Consider the following 18,118-nt stretch of genomic DNA (forward strand, 5'->3'; position numbering starts at 1 on the left):
GGACTCACCATGGCCAAAAACGACGAGTCCCTGGACTTGCCTCCAAAAATCCTTAGTGAGAACCCTGAATATATGTGTTACTAAAAAAATATTATCGAACGCATGAACACAAATTTCTTTTTTTTGTATTTTATTGTTGTGTTATAGTTCAGAGTTATCTCGCATTTGCCACACTAAGAAATATCATGTCTTAAGCTCGGTGAAATTTTTTTTGGAAGTATTATCTGCACATGTTTTGTCGTTGACATCAACTTAAATAAAATAAAACATCATTTTATATTGCTTACTCTTCATTTTAAAAGATACCTGCACTTCTATTATGCTGAAGTGTAAACTGGTAAAAAACATACTGTTAACGATAATAAGTTGTCTTTTGTTCATTTGTGTCGGTGTTGTTGTCTCATTGATAGAACTCCAAATCTCATTTCATTCATATGATAAAAAGTTGAGGGTAAAAGGAGACTGAACGAAATACAGAGGATAATATACCTTATCGATATTTAGCCCAATCCGAGAAAAACAGTCATTTATACAACTTCCTGTTTTGGTTATGCCACCGAAAATAAAGGTCATCAGTAGTGAGCTGAGGGAGGAAAAACTTTAGAAAGCGATCACCAAGAAACTTTGATAGAGAATGATTTACTTTTTTCGAAATTAATATTGAAGTAAAAAAAATAATTTTGAAGTATTTACGGTAGTTTAAACAGGTCTCATTAAACAGTATCATACATTGTGAATTGTTTAAACAGGGTTCCAGATAGCTTCAACTGGAAGAAAAAGTTGTTTTAGAACTTATCCGGAATCGAATAAATAGCGATAAGGCGTATTCGAGACAAATAAATCTTATATTAACAGCTGGTGTACGGTCCAACAACAAAAATATGTACATATATATACAAACTTGAAGTGGCTATTTAAAAAAAAATATACTGATCAACTAATGCGAGCTGCGATCAAAATCAGGAATTATACTGAAGGGAGCTACCATTTGATTTTAATGGGGGGGGGGGGGTGGGGCTAGGATGAAATTTGAAAAAAATAGGCAGGACAGGAGTTTTGAGTTAAAAAAAAAGGCAGAATGAGACACTTGGACACTTGCAAAAAAATAAAGTCAGGATGACAATTTATGTTAAAAAATCAGGATAAACAAAAAAAAAGCAGGACCGGATAGAGTGAAAAATAAAAAGGCAGGACAGAGATTACAACTAAAAAAAATGCAGGACAAAATTTTTCATCCTAGCCTAGCCCCCCCCCCCCCCCTTCCCCCTCCCATAAAAAATCAAATGGTAGCTCCCTTATTCCGTTAGTTTTGTATATTTGATACGTTTCCCTCAGTTTTAGTTTATAACCTGGATTTGTTTTTTCTCCCTCAATTTATGAATTTTAAACAGCGGTATACTTCTTTTGCCTTTATTTGTAAACAAATATAACTCGAAATGAAATACTCAAAATTATTCCCGGACACGTGGTTGAAGCCAAATATTTACACAATCTTTGAAAACAACGATGTGTCATAGTCACGAATGGTAATCTACACACGCAGAACATTTGGTTCTGCAATGAAAACCATGAGAGGATTTTCCGGCTGTGCTTGAGTGGAGTAATTGTCACCGCTTCAAAGGTATGTACATTTCTAAATCGCAATTTTCTTATTCGACTGATTAAAATATGGAAAATCGGAGAATGCTATGCTGTGTGAATACTTTAACGAAGAGATACATGTATCATTTACTGTTGTGCGTGGAGTTGAGTTCCTACAAAATCAGTTGCCGCACGAGAACTTGCCTAAAAAAGTGACATTTAGATTTTGAAATGGTTTTATTAACAGACCTTCAAGTTCAAATTTACTTTTTATTCGGTCAATGGGTATGAATGTCGTTTTGGGCGGTGTGTACGCTGTCCGGTATCGATAGACATCTTAATATATCTAAAAACATCATATTTTCATTTTTTAATGCGTAAGGGGATCGGTTCTGATTGAGGACATCGTGAATGCGTGAGTGGACTTGTAATCATATCTTTACATACAAGCTATCAGTCGTTGAAAGTTGCCTTAATATGGTTAGATTGTTTATGAAAAAACAAATTTGTGTGCATAGATAAAAATTATGCGATAGAATTTTGAAATAACAATAAACGACCATGTTCTCTAATTATGAATAAAAGTCTAACCAATAAATTTCAAATATGTGTCCAAATTCGTGGATTTTGGCAAAAAATCGGTATAGTTTACTACCACAATTTAATATTAATTAATAAATGTAATTTTTATTGTGATTGATAAATGTAATTCAGTATTGCAAATTTAATTCTGATTTCTGTCTATCCTATTTTTTGGATATTGTTTAAGAAATTCATATATTACGTCACTTTGTGCGTTTATGGTTTTGACTAACTCGGCTGTGAATTTTTATTTGCTGGTTTAGGTAGTTTTATGTATTCGTTTTTATTTTGTATAGTTACATGTAGTCATCACTTCGATTTTAGCATGTATATCTATTATATAGTCATTTTATAAAACATCACTGGTTGCAAAATTGTGAATTATTCGAAATAACAAGGATGTTCTTATTCCTGGCAGAAACCCTAGCCGTATTAGGCACAACTTTTTGGAACTTTTGGTCCTCAATGTACTTGTCTTGGCTTTCGAACTTTTTTCATCTGAGCGTCACTGGTGAGCCTTTTGTGGACGAAAGACGCGTCTGACGTATAAGTGTTTTTTAAACCTGGTACATTTTATTAGCTATAATTGGAGTGTTTCTCTGTCCTATATGTTCTATCATTTATTTGTATTGTAGTCCTGTCATGTAATGTAGTCTTTAAATGATATATTTAATTTCCGTAGAAGCAAGAGGTTTGGTATGCCACAAAACCGGGTTCATCCCAACATTTTTTCTTTTAATGCCCAAGTCAGGAAAATGGCCATAGTTAAACTGTGTTCGTTTCTGTGTGTGTTAAAGTTTAATTTTGTGTTGCTGTTGTTACGTAGTTTTCCTCTTATATTTGATGTGTTTCCCTCAGTTTTAGTTTGTAGTCCGAACTGTTTTTTTCTCAATCAATTTATGAATTTCGACAACGGTTTACTACTTACATAACTACTATGAACAATCTGACCACATCAAGTTATGCAACTTTCAAAGACTCATAGTTTGGATATAATATTATGATTTCACGTCCCCTCATTCATTCACGATGTCCTCAATCAAAACCGATCCCCTCACGCATGTCATAAAGAAAAGATAATGTTTTTAGATTTATTGAGATGTCGATTAACACCGGACAGCGTATGCGCCGCCCAAAAAGACTTTCATACCCATTGACCGAATAAAAAGTATAAATTTGAACTTAAGGATTTGTAATTAAAACCATTTTTAAATTTAAATGTCAATTTTTTAGGCAAATTATCGTGCGGCAACTGATTTTGTAGGAGTTCAACTCCACGTACAGCAGTGAATGATATATATATCTTTTTGTTCAAGTATTCACCACAGCATAGCATTCTCCGGTTTTCAATATTTTGATCAGTCGTATAAGAAAATTGCGATTTAGAAATGTATATACCTTTCGAAGCGGTGACAATTGCTCCACTCAAGCACAACCGGAAAATCCTCTCACGGTTTTCATTGTAGAACCAAATGTTCTGCGTGTGTAGATTACCAGCCGTGATAGTTTGATAAAGTTTCTTCGTATATACCACAAATCAACTTTTAACTTACTCATCTTTATCATTCCAAATGTTCTGGGAATGTTGACAGTTAACATAAAAAACTAACCAAAATCTGTTAATACCTATAGGGCATGTTTAATACCTATAGGGCATGTTTAATACCTATAGGGCATGTTTAATACCTATAGGGCATGTTTAATACCTATAGGGCATGTTTAATACCTATAGGGCATGTTTAATACCTATAGGGCATGTTTAATACCTATAGGGCATGTTTAATACCTATAGGGCATGTTTAATACCTATAGGGCATGTTTAATACCTATAGGGCATGTTTACTCCAGTGGACGTCGATGGATGCTGTCTATCATGTGCGTTTTTTGTTTACTGCTTCAAAATAAAATATGCCGTCGGGTTTCTGTTGAATTGTTTTTAATTTTAGATTATTTATATGTTTTGGAGTTTAGCATGACGTCCATTTTAACTGAATTAGTACACATTTTTGTTAAGGTTCAGCTGAGGGCCACCATCGAGTGCGGGATTCTCTCGCTGCGTGGATGCCTTCGGCTGTCATCTTCTCTTTGGTCTCGGTTTGTTTTCTCTTTGACAAATTCCCCATTTACATTCTTAATTTTTATTCTATAAGGAATGAGTAGTTCCTGTGTGTCAAAGGCCGTGCATTGCCCTATAGTTTATATCTTCGTCATTTAGTCTCTGGTGAATAGTTGTCTCATTTGCGATTATACTTCATCTCCTTTGCTTTCTGATAGTATCGACCTTAGTTCAGAAACCAAGCCTCGTGTTTATTCGCTCCGATGTGACCTGTTACTCTAATCTATCTATCATTTGAAGTCTGTACAAATTTGGCTGACCTTATTTCGTATGATATCATAAATAGCAAGCCGATAGTTCTGTTTTTAAAGAATGTAGTATAAGTATAGTTTTTGCTCGATACTATCAAAGCATTTGGAATTGTTCTATACTTGTATGTATCTAGATGAACATCGAATCACGTGGTTCCCCATAGTGGTCTTTTTGTAGAGAAAGCTTCTACTTGACGATGAAGAAATACTTGATCTTGAAAAGGAAAGGTTATCCAAGAATATCCTAAAATCATTGTAGTTGTTATTGGTTTTATTTGTGCAGTCTGTGATAACGAAAAGTCGAAAAATCTGTCAAAACTACATGTATGAACTGTAGTCCTGTTTTGATTGTCTAGAACAGCAAAAAAAACTGAATCCAAAACTGTGAATTTTTGGACACAATAAACTTAAATTGTGACATTGTCAATTATTATGAAGAGTTCGGAATCTGATGTATTTTAAAGCACTTTTTTTAAATTCTACGTGTACCACTGACTCACATTCTCGTCTGTTGATTAGCTGGATGCTCATATATGTTTCCAGAGTATGTTTCGTCTTCTTAGAATAATTGTTACATTTATTTTAGTATGTTCTTGCATGGTTTTAATATGTTTCGTAAGTCATAAAAGCTATCTGAAGTTTGTGATTGTACGCTTACAAACATTGATGAGAATTATGATTGTTGACAAGTTATGTAAAAATAAGAAAGTGCGGTTGGATTGCCAGTAAGTTAACTCTACGACAGAGACCAAGTGATGTCAAAGTTAGCAACAGTATTATAGGTCATCGTATGACATTTAACAATGAGAAAAACGATACCACATTACAAGCTTAAATGGTCCCCAAAAGGCACGTGTAAAAAAATCAAATAAAAATCATTTCAATTTCACTATTTCTGTTTTCTTACCTTGATCAAACATCATACATAAAATACTTTAAAAATGTTGAATCTATATAATAATTTATTTAATGTAACAAAATGCTATCAATATACTTGTGTGATCATGCAAAAGTTAGTAACAGCACAACCAATGTTATAAACAACAGGATCACGATAACAGCAATGAATTTAGTGCCTCGGTCTGCGGCCTCGCGTAATGATGCTTGTTCCTTTTCGTTATGTATCAGCCTACCATCGTGGGCGTCCGTCTGCTCCAGGTCTGTCGGTTCCTAAAATATACATCACATAATTACAATATATCGTAATTGTTTATGATACTAGAACACACCCGTGATGTCGCGGGTCCGTGACTGAATTAAAGTGTATAACTATGCGCAAGCCTTATTTTAGTTTAACATGTAGTATTGTCATCTGATAAAGTCATGCCGATTATAAGATACACAGTTTTCTCTACTTTCAAATTTTTCTGTTTTAACCCGTCGAATCAATTATTGATAATATTAATTATTTGGAAAACAAAAGGTCCTGGAATGGAGTATTTTTTTAATCAACAGCATTGTCCTAGTATTAGTTATAAATATATTAGAATTCTTTGATTCGTAGTTTTACGTCATGCCCAATAACAAATTGAAAACTGTACACATACGCCTTATTTTTAGTCCAGATTTTTAGTATTCGTATTGTTATCTTAGAAAGTCTTACTGATTAAAATACTACAATAGGTTACAATTTGACAATTAATTAGTGTCAACCCCGTGATTATAACTCGTGTATATAGCATATTAATAATGAATACAACGTTTGGTGGTGTGCCTGTCAGATGCGGAACGTACAGATAAGGTAATAGGTAACAGGTGAATATACTTTTGGTATCGGTATCGGACTCGCCCCGGAACTTCTTAATTATTGGCAATATTAATTACATGGAAAACAAAAGGACCTGGAGTGGTGTAAATTTTAATCTACACATTTGTACTATATGAGTTATAAATGAAGTTGAATTCTTTGATTCGTCGTTTTTACGTGATGACGGCTGACAATTGGACCTCGTAATTTTAGTATTATAGATAAGAACCTAAATTTATGAAAAACAATATCTTTGATCTTTGTGTAATATTTGCTTTTTTAGCAGACATTCGAAAGTTATAAAGTTTCAGTTTGTAGAGAAATAATTACATTTTATAGATTGAAACCATAATTTTATAGTAATGGTCTCGAGCGTACCCGGTGAAGGTTAGGGTGAAGGTTGGTGTCGTAACACAGATTTTGTTTATGGTATCCATATAATATATTTTAAAATATGTTAACACATTTATATCTTATACGTAATGTGTTGTCATCTCAAATATGCCTTTAGCACAAAAGACCGGTAGCTCTAGATTCTATGTCAAACTTTGAAAACTTTAAAACGTTAGATTGTTTCGAGTTTTATGTACAAAGTTTCAGCACTTAGTTTCTGAGGTTTTGAAAAATATCAATTTATACAATTATATATTTTGAAACATTAATCAAAAGACAAAAGAATAGACATGAAAATATTCCAGAATTATTTTGGTTATACTAGTTTGTTTTGCAATACTTGTAAACACTGCATCGGCAACTGTTAATACTTTTATTTTTCTAGAAATGACTACACGCTGTTCTTTTTTTTTTTTAACAACATAAATAAATATTTATTTCAAATATTGGCCTGCTACACGCTGTTCTTATTTTATATATATATATAAATCTTGTATACTCATGTTTTTGTATTCTTGCACAATTTTCCCTTCTAATAACTGTTATATTCTTATTGGATATTTTAAACATTGAATTTCCATGCAGCTCTTTTTTCATAAATTTTGATAATTAGACTTTTAAATTAACTAGATTTCCTTATTATGTATATTACGGAAAATCGGTACATGTATATGATTAACATTTGGTACCATTTGGACAATTGCATATAAACATCGCACATTCTGCTCTCTGATGCTGACATGGTGCATATATTTACTGAGTTAGTGTATGGTTTTGTATTATTTGGTAAAAAAATGATCACACATCTTGCAGTCAAACTACTTATCACGGTTTATTAATTCTACATGTTTCCTCTTTCTAATTACATGTATATACGATTTTTTTCTAATCAAATTTTCAGTAATTTTTGGTGGGGTTCCTATTGCTTTCTCATCAGATTTCTATGTTGTGTTTTGGTGGGGTTCCTATAGCTTGCTCATCAAATTTCTATGTTGTGTTTTTGGTGGGGTTCCTATAGCTTGCTCATCAAATTTCTATGTTGTGTTTTTGGTGGAGTTCCTATTGCTTGCTCATCAGATTTTTATGTTGTGTTTTGGTGGGGTTCCTATTGCTTGCTCATCAGATTTCTATGTTGTGTTTTTTGTGGGGTTCCTATTTCTTGCTCATCAGATTTTTATGTTGTATTTTTGTTGGTGTTCCTATTGCTTGCTCGTCAGATTTCTATGTTGTATTTTTGTTGGTGTTCCTATTGCTTGCTCGTCAGATTTCTATGTTGTATTTTTGTGGAGTTCCTATTGCTTGCTCATCAGATTTCTATGTTGTATTTTTGTTGGTGTTCCTATTGCTTGCTCGTCAGATTTCTATGTTGTGTTTTTGGTGGGGTTCCTATTGCTTGCTCGTCAGATTTCTATGTTGTATTTTTGTTGGTGTTCCTATTGCTTGCTCGTCAGATTTCTATGTTGTATTTTTGTTGGTGTTCCTATTGCTTGCTCATCAGATTTCTATGTTGTGTTTTTGGTGGGGTTCCTATTGCTTGCTCGTCAGATTTCTATGTTGTATTTTTGTTGGTGTTCCTATAGCTTGCTCATCAGATTTCTATGTTGTGTTTTTGGTGGGGTTCCTATTGCTTGCTCATCAGATTTCTATGTTGTGTTTTTGGTGGGGTTCCTATTGCTTGCTCATCAGATTTCTATGTTGTGTTTTGGTGGGGTTCCTATTGCTTGCTCATCAGATTTCTATGTTATGTTTTCGTTAGGTTTCCTATTGCTTGCTCGTCAAATTTCTATGTTGTATTTTTGTTGGTGTTCCTATTGCTTGCTCATCAGATTTCTATGTTGTGTTTTTGGTGGGGTTCCTATTGCTTGCTCGTCAGATTTCTATGTTGTATTTTTGTTGGTGTTCCTATAGCTTGCTCATCAGATTTCTATGTTGTGTTTTTGGTGGGGTTCCTATTGCTTGCTCATCAGATTTCTATGTTGTGTTTTTGGTGGAGTTCCTATTGCTTGCTCATCAGATTTTTATGTTGTGTTTTGGTGGGGTTCCTATTGCTTGCTCGTCAGATTTCTATGTTGTGTTTTTGGTGGGGTTCCTATTGCTTGCTCGTCAGATTTCTATGTTGTATTTTTGTTGGTGTTCCTATAGCTTGCTCATCAGATTTCTATGTTGTGTTTTTGGTGGGGTTCCTATTGCTTGCTCATCAGATTTCTATGTTGTGTTTTTGGTGGGGTTCCTATTGCTTGCTCGTCAGATTTATATGTTGTGTTTTTGGTGGGGTTCCTATTGCTTGCTCATCAGATTTCTATGTTGTGTTTTTGGTGGGGTTCCTATTGCTTGCTCATCAGATTTATATGTTGTATTTTTGTTGGTGTTCCTATTGCTTGCTCATCAGATTTCTATGTTGTGTTTTTGGTGGGGTTCCTATTGCTTGCTCGTCAGATTTCTATGTTGTATTTTTGTTGGTGTTCCTATAGCTTGCTCATCAGATTTCTATGTTGTATTTTTGTTGGTGTTCCTATAGCTTGCTCATCAGATTTCTATGTTGTGTTTTTGGTGGGGTTCCTATTGCTTGCTCGTCAGATTTCTATGTTGTATTTTTGTTGGTGTTCCTATTGCTTGCTCGTCAGATTTCTATGTATTTTTGTTGGTGTTCCTATTGCTTGCTCATCAGATTTCTATGTTGTATTTTTGTTGGTGTTCCTATTGCTTGCTCGTCAGATTTCTATGTTGTATTTTTGTTGGTGTTCCTATAGCTTGCTCATCAGATTTCTATGTTGTGTTTTTGGTGGGGTTCCTATTGCTTGCTCGTCAGATTTCTATGTTGTATTTTTGTTGGTGTTCCTATTGCTTGATCATCAGATTTCTATGTTGTATTTTTGTTGGTGTTCCTATTGCTTGATCATCAGATTTCTATGTTGTGTTTTTGTTGGTGTTCCTATTGCTTGCTCGTCAGATTTCTATGTTTTATTTTTGTTGGGGTTCCTTTTGCTTGCTCATCAGATTTCTATGTTGTGTTTTGGTGGGGTTCCTATTGCTTGCTCGTCAGATTTCTATGTTGTATTTTTGTTGGTGTTCCTATTGCTTGCTCGTCAGATTTCTATGTTGTATTTTTGTGGAGTTCCTATTGCTTGCTCATCAGATTTCTATGTTGTATTTTTGTTGGTGTTCCTATTGCTTGCTCGTCAGATTTCTATGTTGTGTTTTTGGTGGGGTTCCTATTGCTTGCTCGTCAGATTCCTATGTTGTATTTTTGTTGGTGTTCCTATTGCTTGCTCGTCAGATTTCTATGTTGTATTTTTGTTGGTGTTCCTATTGCTTGCTCATCAGATTTCTATGTTGTGTTTTTGGTGGGGTTCCTATTGCTTGCTCGTCAGATTTCTATGCGGTATTTTTGTTGGTGTTCCTATAGCTTGCTCATCAGATTTCTATGTTGTGTTTTTGGTGGGGTTCCTATTGCTTGCTCATCAGATTTCTATGTTGTGTTTTTGGTGGGGTTCCTATTACTTGCTCGTCAGATTTCTATGTTTTATTTTTGTTGGGGTTCCTTTTGCTTGCTCATCAGATTTCTATGTTGTGTTTTTGGTGGGGTTCCTATTGCTTGATCATCAGATTTCTATGTTGTATTTTTGTTGGTGTTCCTATAGCTTGCTCATCAGATTTCTATGTTGTGTTTTTGGTGGGGTTCCTATTGCTTGCTCGTCAGATTTCTATGTTGTATTTTTGTTGGTGTTCCTATTGCTTGATCATCAGATTTCTATGTTGTATTTTTGTTGGTGTTCCTATTGCTTGATCATCAGATTTCTATGTTGTGTTTTTGTTGGTGTTCCTATTGCTTGCTCGTCAGATTTCTATGTTGTGTTTTTGGTGGGGTTCCTTTTGCTTGCTCATCAGATTTCTATGTTGTGTTTTTGGTGGGGTTCCTATTGCTTGCTCATCAGATTTCTATGTTATGTTTTCGTTAGGTTTCCTATTGCTTGCTCGTCAGATTTCTATGTTGTGTTTTTGGTGGGGTTCCTTTTGCTTGCTCATCAGATTTCTATGTTGTGTTTTTGGTGGGGTTCCTATTTCTTGCTCATCAGATTTCTATGTTGTGTTTTTGGTGGGGTTCCTATTTCTTGCTCGTCAGATTTCTATGTTGTGTTTTTGGTGGGGTTCCTATTGCTTGCTCATCATATTTCTATGTTGTGTTTTTGGTGGGGTTCCTATTGCTTGCTCATCAGATTTCTATGTTGTGTTTTTGATGGGGTTCCTATTGCTTGCTCATCAGATTTCTATGTTGTGTTTTTGGTGGAGTTCCTATTGCTTGCTCATCAGATTTCTATGTTATGTTTTCGTTAGGTTTCCTATTGCTTGCTCGTCAGATTTCTATGTTGTGTTTTTGGTGGGGTTCCTTTTGCTTGCTCATCAGATTTCTATGTTGTGTTTTTGGTGGGGTTCCTATTGCTTGCTCATCAGATTTCTATGTTATGTTTTCGTTAGGTTTCCTATTGCTTGCTCGTCAGATTTCTATGTTGTGTTTTTGGTGGGGTTCCTTTTGCTTGCTCATCAGATTTCTATGTTGTGTTTTTGGTGGGGTTCCTATTGCTTGCTCATCAGATTTCTATGTTATGTTTTCGTTAGGTTTCCTATTGCTTGCTCGTCAGATTTCTATGTTGTGTTTTTGGTGGGGTTCCTTTTGCTTGCTCATCAGATTTCTATGTTGTGTTTTGGTGGGGTTCCTATTGCTTGCTCGTCAGATTTCTATGTTGTGTTTTTGGTGGGGTTCCTTTTGCTTGCTCATCAGATTTCTATGTTGTGTTTTTGGTGGGGTTCCTATTGCTTGCTCATCAGATTTCTATGTTATGTTTTCGTTAGGTTTCCTATTGCTTGCTCGTCAGATTTCTATGTTGTGTTTTTGGTGGGGTTCCCTTTGCTTGCTCATCAGATTCTTATGTTGTGTTTTGGTGGGGTTCCTATTGCTTGCTCATCAGATTTCTATGTTATGTTTTCGTTAGGTTTCCTATTGCTTGCTCGTCAGATTTCTATGTTGTGTTTTTGGTGGGGTTCCCTTTGCTTGCTCATCAGATTTTTATGTTTTGTTTTTGTTGGTGTTCCTATTGCTTGCGCATCAGATTTCTATGTTGTGTTTTTGGTGGGGTTCCTATTACTTGCTCATCAGATTTCTATGTTTTATTTTTAATGGGGTTCCTATTGCTTGCTCATCAGATTTCTATGTTTTATTTTTAATGGGGTTCCTATTGCTTGCTTGTCAGAATTCTATGTTGTGCTTTTGGTCGGGTTTCTATTGCTTGCTCATCAGATTTCTATGTTGCGTTTTGTGTATTTTGTGTATTTTGTTTGTCTGTTGGTAAATCTTTTTTTAACCATTGCGTTGGCAGTTTATTTTTGACTTATGAGTTTGAATGTCCCTCTGGTATCTTTCGTCTCTCATTTTGCATGTTAAAGTTTATATTTGTATCATGTACTTCTGTAATGGTTCAAGGTTTTTGGTAATCAGCATTTCAGATTCTGAAAGTTGAGTTTAATCTAGGAAACAACTTCTAAGATAACGAAAATTGGTACCGCCAATCTTTTCATTTATATATATATGTTGATTTGAAGTGTACCTATACAACTCCTTTTTCGAGCGGAGTACAAGTAAAGCTGATATTTAAAAAAAAAAACAGTTTCTGGTTGGGTATGGAAGGAAAGAGAACAGCAGTGGTGGAGCTAGCTGGCTCCTGACTGAGCCTTCTCAACTCAGTCGGCGCACCCCCTGGAGAATGTCGCGGACAGCGCCGAAACAGTCGAGGAGAGGGAATCCAACTGATGATGGAACCAGGAGAGCAATGGAAACACTATATTTTATTTATATTTATATTTTATAGGTATTCACACATCTGGAGACTCTAGTGACTATCAATAAAGACTAATTGGCAACTATTGATAGGATGATAACAACAAGGAAAGACTAAAAGAGGATGTTCAGCATACACTTACTCAAATAGCCTGGGGGTTTCAAAGATCTTTAGCAGTACAATTGGTTTGTACAGCACTAGTTCAAAATCTCAGCTATCACTGTCTTCCATTACAGAAGATTATAAAGTCACCAAAAACCAAACAAGTAATATGACATAACTGTTCACTAGCATGAGAAACAAGATACCAGGATACTCTAAACGTATAGTATTCGCATATTGATTCCTGTTATCTGCACACCTGTATTAGTATAAGAGAAAGCTCGATTGCAGGATAAATACAAATACACATGATAGTTGCACTATCTGATATATCAACTGCGAGGTCAATTCGTCCAGCAATTAATGTATATCTTTCCATGAAGAAAAGTATTTGAGTTTGCTGTAGCAACCGTTCAGTAGCGCTTGCATATGGACCACATTTCTCAAAATTGATACGATAGTATATGGCTTGCATTTCCAACAAGTGTTCCAAAGGTTGCTGTTTACGAGAAAACTAATGATCCAAGGGTTGTTGGTTACGAGAAAACTAATGTACCAAAGGTTGTTGGTTACGAGAAAACTAATGAACCAAAGGTTGTTGGTTAAGAGAAAACTAATGAACCAAGGGTTGTTGGTTACGAGAAAACTAATGAAACAAAGGTTGTTGGTTACGAGAAAACTAATGAACCAAAGGTTGTTGGTTACGAAAAAAACTAATGAACCAAGGGTTGTTGGTTACGAGAAAACTAATGAACCAAGGGTTGTTGGTTACAAGAAAACTAATGAACCAAAGGTTGTTGGTTTAAATACAAGAAAACTAATGAACCAATGGTTGTTGGTTACGAGAAAACTAATGAACCAAAGGTTGTTGGTTACAAGAAAACTAATGAACCAAAGGTTGTTGGTTACAAGAAAACTAATGAGCCAAGGGTTGTTGGTTACGAGAAAACTAATGAACCAAGGGTTGTTGGTTACGAGAAAACTAATGAACAAAGGGTTGTTGGTTACGAGAAAACTAATGAACCAAGGGTTGTTGGTTACGAGAAAACTAATGAAACTAGGGTTGTTGGTTACGAGAAAACTAATGAACCAAGGGTTGTTGGTTACGAGAAAACTAATGAAACTAGGGTTGTTGGTTACGAGAAAACTAATAAACCAAGGGTTGTTGCTTACAAGAAAGCTATTGAACAAATGGTGGATTTTGGTTTCGCCTTTGTATCTTAAGCTGATCACTTTTTTGTAACCGATCCACTGTATTTGTAGGATCTAATCAGATAACCTAGTTAATATGTATGGTCGATATACAGTCTTGTTGCTATTACTTGTATAACACGAAACATAGAGCAATGGGAACTTGAACAAAAAACTAGCAGTTGGCACACTAATGATACATTGTATGAATATATAAAATATTAATGAGATATGAACTGGCACGATTGTAAAGGAGTTGTTGTTGACTTGTAAGTGTTTAGAAATAATTTGTTTACATGTTCGCATTTCTTGATATGATTTTTGTTTGTCAGGTTTTTTTTTTGGAAAATTGGAAATTCTTAAAAACAAACTTCAGTGTATTTCGTGTATATTTTTAAATCGCTTTAAGCACTAGACATCAAAGTTGCTTTTAGATGAATTCAAGTTACCAATAAATGGAAGGAATTATGAAAGACAAAGATGGATATATATAAATAGAGAGATAGTATAACGTAAAGGTTCCAGGAAGACTAATAAAAGCATCTCAAGCAAACTTTGCCTGAGGGTATTTTAACCTTGATTTTTGTAAAAGTACAAAATTTATTAAGTGAAGATTTATTTTATTAAAAACCTAATTAACATGTTAAGTCAATCGAGAGTTCAATGGTGTGTGATTTACATGCAGTATACAAGTATTGATATGCGGATTTTTTTCTAGAGTTTTGGAGGTCAACACATCAAAGATGAAGTTTGATTTTTAAAACGAACATGTTCATTTTAGCATATTTGTTGTGAACAGTGGCCTTGTACGCACACAATGGCATTACGGACTAATAACATTATGTTTGTAATATAAAGCATTAACACACAATGCTTTATTCCACACATATCTATATGATTTAATGGACCTATACCACAGATTGACTACAATTAGCCATACATATATATCTTACCACAGTAATTTCACATCTTTCTACTTCTGGACTACTGCATGTATTAACTAATTCATAGCGACATCCTGTGCCACGTTTTGGTTTTGAAGGGTTACGTACACCGTTACCACTAGGTCCTGGTTGAGGTGAAGATGAACGGGAGGGGGTCCGATGACCGTCAGCGGGAGGTTTTTGAATGCTACCATTACACACAATAACTTTAGCATTGTTCAGAATGGGTTTGGAATGTGTTTCTTGCATCGGTATGAATTCTTTAAAGTCCTTTTTAGAGGACTCATGTTTCCGCTTGGCATATAATCCAAACGTCGAAAAAGATTTTTGAATACTTTTCGAAAGCAGTTTAGCTCTACTTTCCCTTTTTGGCGAATTGTCCTTGCTAGTTTTGCTACTACTTAAAGAGTCCCGTTTTGGGGAGCTCTCTTTTGACACGTCACCATTTATCTTTTTTGGTGATGTTTCTATCGAAGACATCGACAGATCACCATTCGCATTATGGTGAAATATAGTTCCATGGCCATTTTTTGTTTTAAATGGCTTATCTCCCACCGCCGTAGCCGGTGGGTATATTGAGATCACTTCAATTGGTTGTTCCGGTGGCCTTTCTAACTCCGGAACTTCAATAACTTCCGGTAAACTGTTGGATAAACTAGTGGTAGTTACTGGGTATTCCAAAGCCAGTTGGTAGTGTTGAGAGGGAAACGAGTGTTCTGTAAAATAAAAAATAAAATATATTAGAATGCACAAACATGATAAGATTGGGAGTAAAGTATTGAGTTATAACGGCTACCAAGTCCCAAATAAGTATATCAGTAATATGTATATTACTTTATATTAAAATGATAAACGTCTGGTGGCAGTGACCGACATTTTATATATTACACAGGCAGTCAGTGAACTAATACCTCATATCAAGTTATGTCAAGAACAATTACTGAATATAGACGAACAGCAAGTGACATCACACAACCAAATACATTTCTCTGAAATCTATAGAAGGTATAATATTATTATATAGTCCTAAAATATGAACGTAAGGTATAACGTATCTCGTGTGTTATAATCCACTAATGTTACTAAATAGAGCTCAGAAATAACATACCTAACCATATGGTCTCATTTTTTTTTTTTATTATTTAAGCTTGCATGGTAAAGATTGGTTTGCAATCAAACGTAATCAATAAATCCTCTTTGAAATCTCATGAAGTTAAGCCTCGACAGAACTCCATATCAAAATTTTAAACTTATCTAGTTTTGTTACCATTCGAATGAAATGACGTTATTTCTGCAATTTTGCCAAGAATATATATGCTCATAGTAATTTTAATTTAGAAAGAGCTTTGAAGGAGTATGTGTAAGACATTAGCAGTATAACGTTGTTTATAAGGACACTTATTTTATTATGGTTTTCAGTAGAATGAAGGAAGATCAAGTTCTTCTTCTTTGGTTGAAATTTCAAAGGAATATATAAACAGGCATGTGATTAAGGTTTACTTCTTTAGTGAGTGTTGTTGAAGTATAATCTATTTAGCAATTAATTTTCGCATTTTTTTTTTAATGTATTATTTTTTTTTTTTTTTTTTTTTTTGTTGCATTGACTTTCCTAGCTGACTATGCTATATTCACTAGTTATGTGTGTTTTTTTCCAGCTGACTATGCTATATATACACTAGTTATGTGTGTTTTTTTCCAGCTGACTATCCTATATATTTAGTAATGTTTGGTTTTTTTCCCAGCTGACTATGCTATATACATAGTTATGTGTGTTTTTTCCCAGCTGACTATGCTATTTACACTAGTTATGTGTGTTATTTCCCAGCTGAATATGCTATATACACTAGTTATGTGTGTTATTTCCCATCTGACTATGCTATATTCACTAGTTATGTGTGTTATTTCCCAGGTTACTATGCTATATTCACTAGTTATGTGTGTTATTTCCCAGGTTACTATGCTATATTCACTAGTTATGTGTGTTATTTCCCAGCTGACCATGCTATATATACACTAGTTATGTGTGTTATTTTCCAGCTGACTATGCTATATACACTTGTTGTGTGTGTTATTTTCCAGCTGACTATGCTATATACACTAGTTATGTGTGTTATTTCCCAGCTGACTATGCTATATTCCCTAGTTATGTATGTTATTTTCCAGCTGACTATGCTATATACACTAGTTATGTGTGTTATTTCCCAGCTGACTATGCTATATACATAGTTATGTGTGTTATTTCCAAGCTGACTATGCTATATACACTAGTTATGTGTGTTATTTCCCATCTGACTATTGTATATTCACTAGTTATGTGTGTTATTTCCCAGGTTACTATGCTATATTCACTAGTTATGTGTGTTATTTCCCAGCTGACCATGCTATATATACACTAGTTATGTGTTTTATTTTCCAGCTGACTATGCTATATACACTTGTTGTTTGTGTTATTTCCCAGCTGACTATGCTATATACATAGTTATGTGTGTAATTTCCCAGCTGACTATGCTATATACACTAATTATGTGTGTTATTTCCCAGCTGACTATGTTATATACATAGTTATGTGTGTTATTTCCCAGCTGACTATGCTATATACACTAATTATGTGTGTTATTTTCCATCTGACTATGCTATATACACTAGTTATGTGTGTTATTTCCCAGCTGACTATGCTATATACACTAGTTATGTGTGTTATTTCCCAGCTGACTATGCTATATTCCCTAGTTATGTATCTTATTTTCCAGCTGACTATGCTATATACACTAGTTATGTGTGTTATTTCCCAGCTGACTATGCTATATTCCCTAGTTATGTATGTTATTTTCCAGCTGACTATGCTATATACACTAGTTATGTGTGTTATTTCCCAGCTGACTATGCTATATACATAGTTATGTGTGTTATTTCCCAGCTGACTATTCTATATTCCCTAGTTATGTATGTTATTTTCCAGCTGACTATGCTATATACATAGTTATGTGTGTTATTTCCCAGCTGACTATGCTATATACACTAATTATGTGTGTTATTTCCCACCTGAATATTCTATATACACTAGTTATGTGTGTTATTTTCCAGCTGACTATGCTATATACACTAGTTATGTGTGTTATTTCCCAGCTGACTATGCTATATACGTAGTAATGTGTGTTATTTCCCAGCTGACTATGCTGTATACACTAATTATGTGTGTATTTCCCATCTGACTATGCTATATTCCCTAGTTATGTATGTTATTTCCCACCTGACTATGCTATAAACACTAGTTATGTGTGTTATTTTCCATCTGACTATGCTATATGCACTAGTTATGTGTGTTATTTCCCAGCTGACTATGCTATATTCACTAGTTATATGTGTTATTTCCCAGC

General features: G+C 34.5%; 1 protein-coding gene across 2 annotated transcripts in view; it reads right to left on the minus strand.

The window, feature by feature from the left end:
* Positions 1–5,474: 5,474 nt before the first annotated feature.
* Positions 5,475–18,118, minus strand: part of LOC134685523 (uncharacterized) — a 56,198-nt gene continuing 43,554 nt past the window's right edge. For both annotated transcript variants that reach the window (XM_063545284.1, XM_063545285.1), the window contains exons 2-3: positions 14,751–15,457; positions 5,475–5,700 (exon numbers count right to left, since the gene is read on the minus strand). In XM_063545284.1, coding sequence (XP_063401354.1) covers positions 5,533–5,700; positions 14,751–15,457 — 875 coding nt within the window. In that variant the 3' untranslated portion in view covers positions 5,475–5,532. The remainder of the gene's footprint in view (positions 5,701–14,750; positions 15,458–18,118) is intronic.

This window comes from Mytilus trossulus, chromosome 9 (assembly GCF_036588685.1).
Source record: "Mytilus trossulus isolate FHL-02 chromosome 9, PNRI_Mtr1.1.1.hap1, whole genome shotgun sequence".
Taxonomy (NCBI): domain Eukaryota; kingdom Metazoa; phylum Mollusca; class Bivalvia; order Mytilida; family Mytilidae; genus Mytilus; species Mytilus trossulus.